Raw genomic sequence first — 12,499 nt, forward strand, 5'->3', positions numbered from 1 at the left:
TATTGCTCCACCCTCTCCCTACTGCTTTATTGTGTCCATCATTCAACCTCTTGCTGAAAATCAAAGATGGCAGCCATTCAACCCCTTCATAAAAATCAAGGATGGCAGCCACAATTTTGACCAAGGAAATACAGAGCACACACTCAAAAATGACACCTGTTCTGCTGGCTACTAGTAAGCTGGAAACTGGATTGGGACTCTCACCAGGTTACTGTGTGTGCCCCTGTGCAAGACACTGCACTTTCACAGGGTAATTTTACTCTGGTATGTTCAAGAAGCCAAACCACTAGTAGCTGGTAGTTGATTATCAAATACCATATTACCTTAAATAACCTCCTCCCCCCCTCCCCCCACCCCCTACACTACAATGTCTCCCCCTTGCTGTTGGTGTCAACCTCATGTTCAAGATTCAAGTTATCTAGGATTTAGGTCAAAGGAAAAGTACTGTGCAACAAAGACTGTTGGCCATGCCAGCTCATTATGGAAAGTAGAAGTCATTTTGCAAAATTCTTGACAACAGATATTTTACTATTATTTGACTTTTCAATTGTGTACCTTGGAAGTCTTATTCAGAACACTTTTGTTTGCTCAATTTTTGTCAACAATATTTATGATACGACTTCAGTCATCCTGAGCTCTTTGTCTTGGACAAAAGATGAAATCTTGAAAACTTTATAGCAATTAAAATGTCATTTTGGTCTAACTCTGGAAATGTTCGACTCGTTTGTTACTCTTGTCCATATGATACGTAGGACTGTAGCTAGATTTGCTCTCTCTATCCAATCAATGTGGAGTCCTCCAGGGCCCAGTTGTATAAAGGGCGGATAACGCTATCCAACGGATAAATTGCTATCCAGCGGATAAGTGACAGCAAAATGTATAGCGTTATCCATGGGATAGAGTTTTATCCAATGGATAGTGCTATCCAACCTTCGAACAACCGGGGCCAGGTGAGAATTCGATTGAAGGAAGTAAGAATTTGATGGTGTAGTAACGGACTTTCAATCTTCAGACTAATAGTGTCCTGCATTTGCAAATTCTCCAACAAGGTGTAAGGCACTGAGTTTATTCTTTCATTCCGTCTCATCTCACCCTCTTTCGCAGATAACTTCAATCACCTGTGGGTTACAATCCAGAGAGCTTAGGGATTAGTCGTGATATATCACCTTGGGGTGGTCGGAAGATTTGGGAGGATCACATGCTTTTCAGTGGGACCGGAGGGGGATAAGTCGTCCCCCTCCTATATACTATAGAAAATTTACTACCAGTGGGGGGGGGGGATCACAAGAATACCATAGAGTTTAAGGGGGGTGAGGAAAATTTCACAGCGGCACAAATAAAATTACAGCAATTTACTGCGATGTGACGCAACGACATTGAAGAAACAGAGGAAGACGATTTTATACTCACACTGGGTTCCATTAGTTCTGGTGACAGACATCTATTGACGGTACTGTTGACCACTTCTTCCAACATGAAGTGAACCAAACTTGTATTTAAAAAAACAAAACAAACTAATAAGTTATCTAGAAATTCTTCACTCACGAACGCCGACACTTCTTAGAGTCATTAAGGTAGTCAGCTGTTGTTTCATAATTAGGCTCCTTAATATTTTATTAAAGGGAGATGATAACTTAAGATTTAAGAAAAGCGCAATTCCATTTGCTCAAATGACAAATAAAAAAGATTATTGTGAGGGCAGCTGGCGAAAATCGTAGGGTCGCTCGATAACAAGGCTAAATCCACCGGACTGGGAAAAAAAACAGATGCCAGCTGAATGAATGGTTAAAGGAAATTGTGATTCGTAATTTGCCCATTGTCACGAGCTGAGGACAGAGAAAAATTCTTAAGTCTCCCACGAGGAATGCGTATCAAACCAATGAATTTCACGCTTCGATATTCTGGGCAGTTTCTAAATTCAAACGAGACAGGCATATATATACAAATTGCCCTTACTTCTCATCGGATACAAATCTCCATAAGTACATCTGCAGGTAGTGCGTGTCAACTTGGATCTGCTGTAAACCATATTTTCCAAACGTCCGAAGTCGTACACACTCCAGAACAGTCTTAAAATAAAACAACACTTAAAGTCCATCAGTAAGCAAAAACGGTTTGTAAAATAGAAAGCAAGGTAGTGCGTGTCAACTTGGATCTGTTGTAAACCATATTTTCCAAACGTCCGAAGTCGCACACACTCTAGAAGAGTCTTAAAAATCAAACAACACTTAAAGTCCACCAGTAAGTAAAAACGGTTTGCGTAAAGGAAAGCATGTCGTTAAAATACTGCTGGAAACACCGACTGTCAGTCTTACCTTTAATCCTATCTTAACAATTCCCGTTAATACAGAGACCTTGGAGAATTCCACCGAACTAAAGATCTCGATTCTCTCTGAGAACAGCTTCTGAATGTTACTGAGAAGGCTAGAATCGAATGCGGTGCTGATAAGAAACAAAGAACAAGAGATCAAACAGTGATTATGTTCATTTTTCCAAGCGTCCAAGAGGATTTAAAGAAGACTGGAAAAAAAGATTTAGGCATTAAATAACATCAGAATCAATTTAGAAGTCAAGATGTTCAGAAGTCGAGAACTACAGGCTCTCTTTGAAAAGCAAAGATTTGTCTTAAATCGTGCGTTACCTGGCTGTGTAACTCCACTGACTACGGCTTGGTTTGGTTGGATATGTATAGGTAAACTTACTGGAGTCTGAAACAAAAATTTAAAAACACTTGAGACAGTGTCTCATGAGATGTAAATACAACTTCGAGACTCTGCTATTAGGACAATTTCGAACCCCTGGCATCTGCAGCTGGAATCGGAAAATCAAGGAGTGCTTTATGAAGACTTACTGAGACACCAGCGAGGTCTTTAACTATATACGCCTCACTAATGGAAAGAGATGAACTCTTTCTTAACCACAAACCTGAACTGTGGGCTTTGTGCACACCCTCCTCGTACAACTGTCCAACTTGTGTATCAATAGCTGTCACGTCCTCCACGATTCGCTTCATAACGGCACGAACATTCCGAGGTTCAATCGTGTTTAGCCAGTCCCGTGTTTCCACACTCTTACGAATCATCTGCATTGAGGGAACAGACAAGTTGCGGAAAACCGTACAGGCCATAATCTAGGGGACGGGGAGGCAACAAGGGAGGGGGGGGGGGAGATGATGTCGATCGTTGATTCAGTTAAGGTATAATTTTAAGGGGATAGCAAGGTTGGCAATATGTGGTTTCACCCTGCCGCCCTCCCTCTACCCTTTCAACCCAAGACATGTTTGATAGTAAATTATGACAATTTCTTACAGTATTTAAATTGAGGATTTTAGGAAATGTTTATCTAAATTTTTAAGTTGGCCATTTGCAAAGCGTGTCCCCCTTCTTCTTAAACTCTGGTTTCTTCTATGTTTATCACCTTCGCTTTAGTATTTCTTAATTTTGTGGCTTGCTTCGATTTAAGGACTTTTTTAAACAATATTTTGTGCAAATGGAAAAAAAAACGAAATGTTTTGACCTAGTCCTTTTAGTAACTTACAGTTCTCAGCAATTGACTAACGACACGTCATCTGCTCAATATCTATATTCCATACTGTCTGTCCTCCAATAGATCATGAGGAACAATCAATCAAAATGGGTGTTGTATTCAGCTTATATGAAATTATTTATAACAAACGTTCATCGTAAGACTTTGAACTCCATTAACTTAAAGCCAACCAGTTCAGTACGTACCTGGGAGATTGTTAGCCCTTGCATTCTCACATAATGATTCAAAAGGCTCTGTTGGAGAAAAAACAGTAGCAAACCATGGATAACATAAACACGACTGAGGGGCAACAATCTGACAAAACTACCGCATGTTAAAACTAAAGAAGGAAATCCTAATCTTTGTTTATTTATCACGAAAAAGACTGTTTCAGAGCCATGCAAAACCGGTCATCTGGAAAAGCCAAGTCACTGTTTGTGGATCTTGACCAATCAAATCTTAATTCTTTATTTCATGTGATCTGTTTTGGTCTCGTCCGTTTTCAGCCTTCGTTGTTGCTCTCCAATGTCTAACTTCCTGCTTTAAAGCTTTTCTATCTCATCGAGCCGACATTTTGCTTTCTTCAGATTGAAAAAAATAATTCAGGCACAAAATAGCATGATTTGACTTCTTTAAGCCCTTGGAGCCGGTAAAACAGGCTTACAACGGGACTTAAACAATATATTTGTATTTTAAGCACCAGTACTCAAGATCGATCACTGTCCATCGCGGTAAATACTGTTACAGACCTGTGCAATATGCCGAGCTTCTGTGGCGAGATCTGACACGGAAGTTGTCAGGCTTCCTCGTCCCAACTCCTCGTCTACTGGAAATTGCTCGTCAGTGAGACTCAGCTAAGTAAAAGATACGAAATTTATCAACCACGAGCGGGGCTTCCTTTATTCGAGTTAACTACTCTAATTCAGTGGTTTGCATTTTCCACAAGAATCGAGCGGTTTTAACAGTGCTTATACCTTAAGAAAAGAACTTTAACAACCCAAAAAACGTACCTAAAAATTTACTCAAAAAACATTATCATTACCTCGCGTTATCATTATCTACAATCTCCGAGCATTGTAAGAACAATGATCATAACATACCATATAAGAGATGGTTGATTCTTGAAAATCAAGACATAATCTCGATAACAAAAGAATAAGAGCTGGAGGAGCTGTTCCAATGTCACAAAAATCCTGAAGAAGAAAACAACAGCAAGAAAGATTTTAATGGCTCTCCAAAGTGGGAGTTAATGAACACACTTATCTATCTGCATATTGTAATATCTATTATTTCGCGGGCTTATATGGAGACAGAGGAAATACTATTTGTAATAAACCACATATCGTGTGTCGTAGAGCAATTTTCAATTGAGTACCGAAAGTAATCCGGGATTTTATCTTTTTTTGCTTTATTTCGTCTCCACGGTAATTGTTCCACCATCTCAACCAATCAGATTAAAAACTGAAACCAATCGTGTCATGGTCACTTGTGTTTTCCCGCGCTTCCGGAGGTTAGCTTACTTCGAGTTCTCATTGGTTTCTCCTTCCTACGATTGGCTGTTGCGATTGCTTTGGTTTTGGTTTTACGACACTCAATTGCACAGTGCTCTGTTATCTGCCATATAAACATTGAGTCACGGCAGCCTCGTTATCGTTCATTCGTCACTGACCTTAGCCGATCGCAGCACGTGACGTATAAACTCTACCACCAGGCCCTCTCGGACATCATCTGAACAGAAAGGTCCTCGGAAGTATGGTTTCACGGCAAATGTAATGTCTGATCCAATGAAGGTCTGAAAAAGGTAATGAATTACATATCCAGTGTATTTTTTGGAATTTTATCTGAGGGAAAGATAGTTTTTTTTTCGATGTGAACCTAAGCACTTTTGCTTTTTACTGTGAGCCTGAAGTCGAGTCACTGACATGACTTCCCATGAGGAGTGACATCAGTCCAACAAACTTGTTGATGAAATGATGACATCGTTTTCTTAAAATGACGCTTTTTGTAAAACTAACGGTATAACTGGTGCATGGCAACTGATTGATGACCAGACATCCACTGTCCAATGACCATTTGTTGACATTTTGCGTTTGTTGCCGATATGATGTCAGAAATGGTAGTGTTTTTCTTCCTCAGAGGCTGTTGTGAGCCTGCGAGACTGGACTTTGAGATGTTCATGGCTTCATTTGAAATAAACGTCATTAGCAGACTGACTGATGAACTGACCAACCGAATAAATGATAAACTGACTGTCTGACTAATTGACTAACCAATTGAATCAGTGACGGATCAACCGATTGATTGATTTACTGACTGACTGATTGATTCATTGGGTGATCGAGCGACTGACTGACTGACTGACTGACTGACTGACTGACTGACTGACTGACCGACCGACTGACTGACTGACTGACTGACTACTTGACCGAGTTTATTAATTGTTTGGGTGGGTTGGTGAGTGACTGACTGATTGGGTGTACAAACCTTTAAGCTGCAAAGGATCAGCTTCACCTGGTTGGTGAGAGAGTTAGTCATGGTTGACAACAAATCCGACAGGGAAGGTGGTTTGTCGCTTCCTGACGGAGTTGCAAGGGTTTGTCTGGTATCTGTTAAACAAACTGAACACAATAAAAACTAGTCAGACGGCATTCGTGGAAGCTGATGTCTAGCACTGATGAGCATATCAATCAAATCTCCTCTTTAACTTTCGCTTAACAAGCCCACATAATTAGCGTTACGCAACGAGTGTTCTTCACCCGCAAGAAAAATTGAGTATCTGGCACTGATTAAGAGTAGCAGACCGTTTGCAGAACAAACTCTTGACAACATCACAATAACTTGCACTTCAAACAGCCGTGTGTAAGAGGAAAATAAGCGTCTGTCAACTACTGTTTACATAAGAGTGTAAGGAAAAGTTAGCCTTAAATGCACAGCTAACTCAGTACTCGACTTGATCTATGATCAAAGGAAAGACTTCTGTACTGAGTACTTACCGGCAAAGTGCTGTCGAAGGCTTTTCGAGTAGTCTTTCACTCTATTGTGAGCAGACCGGGCCACTATATTTGCTCCCGAACTAAGAACAATGGACAAAGTCAATAACCCAAATATTGTATATTTGAGTGGGTAGGGTCTTGACCAAAGACAAAGGTAATTTAAAAGGAGAAGTTTATCGTCGAGATTGGAAAATTTACTCGAGTTTGGAAGAGTCCAACAAGAGTACTTGATCCTCAGAAGAAATTTCATAAGAAAGTGCAATTATTTTACAGGAACTTACCGTCCAACGCCAATCTCGGGAAGGAGCTGCTGAACTGCTTGAAGTCTTCGGTGAAAGCGATCTAGTGCTCGCACTAACAGTACATTGTCACCAGTATCCGACTGAAAGAAACAAACGTGTTACTACTAGATGTATGCACAAGGCTTGCACATTCTCTCATATCATGTCTTAAAATCAAGGTTCTTTCAACTGTTTGTTGAAACGAAGTGGCTTTCAAGTGCAAATCTACTCACCTGTCATTAACAAGATCTTCCTTTGTTTTTGGTTCATGAACGAATTCTAACTAATGGAAAATTGATTTTACAGAATTCGTTTTTTTTACACTATAGAACCAAAGGACCTAGAGTGCCTGTTCCTACATCAATCTATGGTGCTCTTACCAATAATTTTTGAGATGGGTCTCACGTCTATAGCTTAACCCTTTACAACCTAACATCAGTATGCATATTCTCCATACTGTTCTCTATACATTTCCCAAGGTGTTGAAAAGGAGAATTTGGTTTACAATCAAGAGCTTCTTCAGTTGGTGATCATTTCTTTTATTCTTGTGACCTTCAGGTGTGATTCAGGGGTGATACTGTAAGCAAAAATTAGATGCTAGTCACTCTTAGGAGTCAAAGGGTTAACAGAAATAAGATCAACAAATCACCTCCAGTTCAATCCTGGCTTCTGTAAGTTTGAAGTACTCACTCATCAATGATAGAATGAAATTAGATAGTTTCTCAGTAACTATCTTTGCCAAATCTTGCTGATCTTGGCCATGCCTAGAAGAGACATAAAGGTAATTCATGTTCTTCTGTGTGTTAAGATACTAAGATACATAGCATTACTAGCATCACTAAAATTTCCTCAAACCTTTAGGCCTTCTCTCATAGAAGTTTATTGGAAGGACAAAATAAAGCCTGTAAAGTGTTATTTGATGCAACATAAAATTCTCTCTGTGTTTCACACTGGAATACTGAAAAATTGGGAAGGAGAATGTAGCAATATACCAGATGTTACCCTGGGTTTTTTTTTCCAAGCAACCCATAAAGTTCTCTAATCATCTTAGGAAAAATAATCTGGTCAAAGGCATAGCTGGGGAGGAGAGGGGCTTCCTGGATGCATTTCACCCCTTTGCCTCCTCTTTTTCAAGAAAACTGATATTCCTTTAATTAGTAAAAATAAAACAATCTGGTATGCAACAGGATTACAACCAAATGCTGGTAAACTGCTGGTCAAGGACTCAAACCCCATCTGGGAGAGTGAGAGAACTTCTTGAGCCCAGTTTATTGAGGTCTTGGTTCATAAGAAACTGGGATTCAATTTTAGCTTTTGTTCTTTGACAAAATTGCATGTAACTAAAGAATGAAATGACATGTTCAAAATTAATTTTTCTTCTTACTCTGTCATCTGCCTTTGAATAAATTGTTCCTTGTAGGATGCAATCACCAAACAGATTGAACTCAGGAAGCCATTACAGCCACAGTCAATGAACTCCAATAAGTCCTATGGAGAAAAATTTGTCAGACTGCTGACCAACTAACCCAAAAAGTTTATGGCTCCACCAACTGATGTTGATTTTATAAGTTAAACCTGCCATTCTCTTCAGGCAACCCCTGATTCTGTTTTATTAATTTCTATTTTTTTCATTTATCAAACCCTCCCTCCCTTATCATCACCCAATGGGCTCTGTTTAAAGTGTTAAGATTTTTAAGGTAAGACTTCCTCTTATTTGGTTCTCTGAAAAATTACAATCTATTAATTCATTGCTAGCCTCAAATTTAGCCATGGACAGAGAGCATGTTCTAAAAGTACCTGCATGAATTTTATTTGGTAAGGTAATTTCACTACTAATTGTTTATTGTTTGACATGTATATTTCTTGGTAATACACTGTTGCCATAACATTATTTTCATAGTTTAATTTTTTTTATCATTTTAAGTTTTACAAAACCTTCTTTGATTCACAGCTTACATTGATAGGAAGAAATAGCATAACACAAGTCACAACTCACCATGGGTCTCACTGGTTTTCCTTTTTGTTCTTGATCTTTTTCTTCTCCCTCTGTTTCTTTTTTTTTTTCCAATTTTTAAAACATGGATAAAGTCATTGAAGATATACTTCTGCAGTTTTTAGTGCTAAATTAATTAATTTATTAGCTAATTGACTACCACATGGCCTTGGATTAATTAAAATGTACAGCTGTATTTAGTGTACTTCATCAACTGATGCCCATGGGAATGACAATCACTAAATGTGATCAATATCCAGAAAAGATCAGTAAGTGACTGAAGTTTTTGTCAATCGCATTATGCAGGCCAGCCATGGTTCTTAGATAAAAAATTCCTCACCACCTTCTCAAGGTAACAAATATAGAGTCTTTGAGAGTCTGCCTTGTTTACCCTCAGACTTCAACATTGAGAGTTTGTTACCAGAAAAGTTCTGAAATGAAGTGCAAACAACATAGAGACCCACCTTTGGTGGCCACTGGTATATCTCCTGACAACTTTAATTCCACTTGCACCTTAAGCATTTTAAGACTTTCATCCAGTCTCTCTTGTGCACTATTAAAATCAATCAGTTAGTCAACGTTTGTTTATTCACTATTTCATTCCAAGCAGAACAATTGATACCTACACATGGTACAATGCTTGGGATAAAATGATTACTTTAAAATTATATTCATTTCATTGGTATTTTACTAAAATGGTAACCAAGAAAAGAACCCTACACAAAATGAAATAAGAAAATTTCTCAGTCATCAACAAATAAGATTGAGAAAAATTGCAATTTTTTAGCTGAATGTTATTCTGGTTGAATTGTGTTTCTGAATGTCTTTGGCCAAATTGCACAGGGCTTTGTATGTCTTCAATATGTTCCTTGCTCAGATTCAGTGGTGAGATTTTCAGAACTTGAATTTGTTTAGTCTACAATTCTTACTGTGCTAAGAATTCATCACACAGTTCATCTGCAGGTTCCCTCAGTTGTAGGAGAAGATCCACACATTCTGCCAGCTGTTTGGGTGTTGACTGTAGACAGGCAAAAAGAGTTTGATGTCACCTTTGGGTTTTTTAACTACTTAATATAAAGAATTAAGTTACACACTACAGTTTTTTTCTCACTAAAGGCAAATCGATTAAAATTCAACATTGTTTGGATTCAGATTTGAGCAATGTAATAGTTGTGGACACATAACTAACAGACTCTGAGTATATCCTTGAAATTTCCTTTATGTTTCTTGTTTCCATCAAAACTGACACCCACAAAGGTGGAAGAAAAGAAAAGCATTAAGCAAGAGTTCCATTCTACTGAGTCAGAAAACGTGTACAAGACTTAAAATTGTCATAACCTTTGGATTTCTGAGTTGTTCTCTCAGCTGAATTATTAGCTGTTTTACTATTTCATCGCAGTCTTGGTGAATGCCATGGAAGGATGGCATGTGACTGTAATGGTACAAGACATCTCTAGCTTTTGTGTAATATCTGTGATATAAAAAAAGAGAGAAAATGAGAGCAAAATATCAGAAAATTGATATGCACATCTACCACACTTTTATCAGAAAATACAGTTGCTTGAATTGCAATGCAGAACTCATAATACCTGACAGCAAGTCCATATTGTTTCATTTCAACACACTTGTTTAGTCTTGATGGCAACTCAAACAAAAACTGAAGCTGTAAGGTAAAACAATTGCCACGAGTATTGTGGGAAACATTACTGAACCATAGACAAATAAAATAAGCACCTGCCTTATGCCAATGGAAGACACAGTGACACCAAACAGTTAGCCTGCTGGATTCAAGGTAAAGAGATCCAAGTTTGCAACCTGGCCAGGTCACTGTGCTGTGTCTTGGCAGGACACTTAACTTGCAGGGGGGGGGAGGGGGGGGAAATTAAGAAACTCATTAAGCCCCCATCAGTTTTAAACAGTCAAATCCTCTTTTTCCCAGTTATTTAGAAGCAGATGTAGTCTTAAAATTGATCAGTACTTCAAATAGAAACTCACTTAACTTTTCATATCAATTAATTATCATATACAATAAAAAAATCTATACCTTTTTCAGAAGTGCATGAACACCTGATAACTTTGTGATCTGTTGCCTCTTCCCTTGAAGTGTACCTGTTATTTTTTCACTGAAATCTGTGATTGTTGACATGTTCTTCTTTAGCTTATCCATCTCTTCTTCCATTTTCTTGAAATCATGCTTCATCTGTAAATAAAATAAAGCAAACTAAATACAGCAACTTTTTTCCACACTGGTTATGTCAAAAAAATCAACATGAAGGAAAAATCTAAAAAAAATCTTTATATGGTGCATGAAGAGTCGCAGTCTTTATGAAGGGAGATTGTGTCTACCACTAAGCGGTCAAAAATCTCAATCTTTGGCAACAAATCAACTTAAGAGCTCAGGGATAATCTGGACTTTTCCTAACAGTTCAAAAAGGAAACATGAGACAAAACAGTTATTTAAGATTTGGTACATATGAACAATAGCCTCAATTTGGTGCAAAGATGTGCATGGATGTTTGTTTGCAGACATTATCTGTTTCAAGATAAAGCAGTCTTGCGAGAGCGAAGCTTGAGGAAACCTTTGAGCTTCGAGGAACAGATTCTGTCCAAGGACAAATATACAAGAATGCTTTTGCACAAAATTGAGGCCATTAATTGTGTTTATTATCCATCAAATATTTTGCAACCTGCTAAACTGTTAAGACCTAGAGGTCTAGTATACTTGATTTTAAGTACCTTTCGTATTGTGTCAGTTGCACTAATAAACTTGTTGTAGTTTTCATACACCAGGGTCTGCATTTCACTGTCCAATGATCTGATTTCTGTAAGTCAAATATAAATATAAAAATAAGACAAACAAAGGGCAAATTTGGATAAGAATTTAAAATAAAATAGTTCTTGTAAGTCAGTAACTATTTCAAACACAATATTAGTGGGCAGTGCCAATAAGAAGAAGATTACATGGGTGAAGTATCTGAGCAACTGCACACCTACCCCTCCCCTGGCCCAACAAAAGTCGACTGATAACAATTTAAGGTGAAAGTTGGGTGAGGAGATGGGTAAGTGCTCAGTTGCTCAGATACTGACATTGAAGCGATTACACTACACGATTACCCTCTCGTTGTACTATCTCTGTGTATCAAATGTTTCTTACGTTTCGATACATCTACTTCTTTTTCCATCAAGTCGTTCAAGGACTTCTCTTTGAAAAGTTTTTCCAAATACACTTCAGGTTTGAAATGTGCACCATTGATGTCACTGTAATCAATTTCTGTTGACTTTCCAGACTCTTCGCCAACCCCGTAATACATCTTCAGCATCCCACGCCGCTGGCGATGCCTCACACGGGCCATGTCTCCTTCTTCGTCTTTATCAGAATAAAATCAGAGGGCACATATGTTCAAGTTATGGTTGTTAAAAGAAGCAATAACACGGACGGAATATATCCGCATTCTTTTTCTGAACATTTACAAGGCATTCAAATGAAAGCCTGAAAACCCAGCCACAGTAAGTAAACATACATCCTTTATCTACAACTACAGGGGGAATAAAAGTGATTAAAGCGTCAGAGACTAATAAATGATTTTAATTTGTGGACACTCTCACATACCTGGCGCTTTCTCCTCCATCTTGATTATATTTGTCATGTGAGACCCAGTGCAATGAAAAAGTGCAATGACCTCTTTGTCTTCGAAAGAGCAAGGACT

At 38.3% G+C, this 12,499-nt stretch overlaps 1 protein-coding gene across 2 annotated transcripts; it reads right to left on the minus strand.

Moving 5' to 3' along the window:
- Positions 1 to 563: 563 nt before the first annotated feature.
- Positions 564 to 12,489, minus strand: LOC113680264 (vacuolar protein sorting-associated protein 51 homolog). Of its 2 annotated transcripts, none has more exons than XM_027197284.2 (24): positions 12,403 to 12,489; positions 11,947 to 12,159; positions 11,529 to 11,614; positions 10,837 to 10,992; positions 10,382 to 10,455; positions 10,131 to 10,263; positions 9,722 to 9,810; positions 9,257 to 9,345; positions 8,796 to 8,845; positions 8,184 to 8,287; positions 7,449 to 7,563; positions 6,800 to 6,900; positions 6,519 to 6,598; positions 6,010 to 6,143; positions 5,195 to 5,317; positions 4,626 to 4,718; positions 4,275 to 4,379; positions 3,732 to 3,779; positions 2,926 to 3,082; positions 2,642 to 2,708; positions 2,316 to 2,442; positions 1,957 to 2,069; positions 1,411 to 1,489; positions 564 to 1,118 (listed from the first exon to the last, which is right to left on the minus strand). In XM_027197284.2, exons 1-24 carry the CDS (start codon positions 12,437 to 12,439, stop codon positions 1,089 to 1,091), a joined length of 2,403 nt encoding a protein of 800 aa, XP_027053085.2. In that variant the 5' UTR covers positions 12,440 to 12,489; the 3' UTR covers positions 564 to 1,088. The 2 variants fall into 2 exon arrangements, with proteins under 2 accessions (XP_027053085.2, XP_089053317.1); XM_089197191.1 differs by having other exon boundaries at positions 8,796 to 8,851; positions 12,403 to 12,486.
- Positions 12,490 to 12,499: the final 10 nt, after the last annotated feature.

The sequence above is a fragment of the Pocillopora damicornis genome, chromosome 2 (genome assembly GCF_964200805.1).
Source record: "Pocillopora damicornis chromosome 2, jaPocDami1.2, whole genome shotgun sequence".
Classification (NCBI taxonomy): domain Eukaryota; kingdom Metazoa; phylum Cnidaria; class Anthozoa; order Scleractinia; family Pocilloporidae; genus Pocillopora; species Pocillopora damicornis.

Excerpts from the sequence above, each read along its gene's own strand:
- LOC113680264 (XM_089197191.1), bottom strand. The coding sequence starts at position 12,439 with ATGACAAATATAATCAAGATGGAGGAGAAAGCGCCAG. Across the intron at positions 3,083-3,731 it reads AAGGGCTAACAATCTCCCAG|ATGATTCGTAAGAGTGTGGA; the intron begins GTACGTACTGAA and ends CCCTCAATGCAG. Across the intron at positions 1,490-1,956 it reads AGATTTGTATCCGATGAGAA|TTTGGTTCACTTCATGTTGG; the intron begins GTAAGGGCAATT and ends TTTAAATACAAG.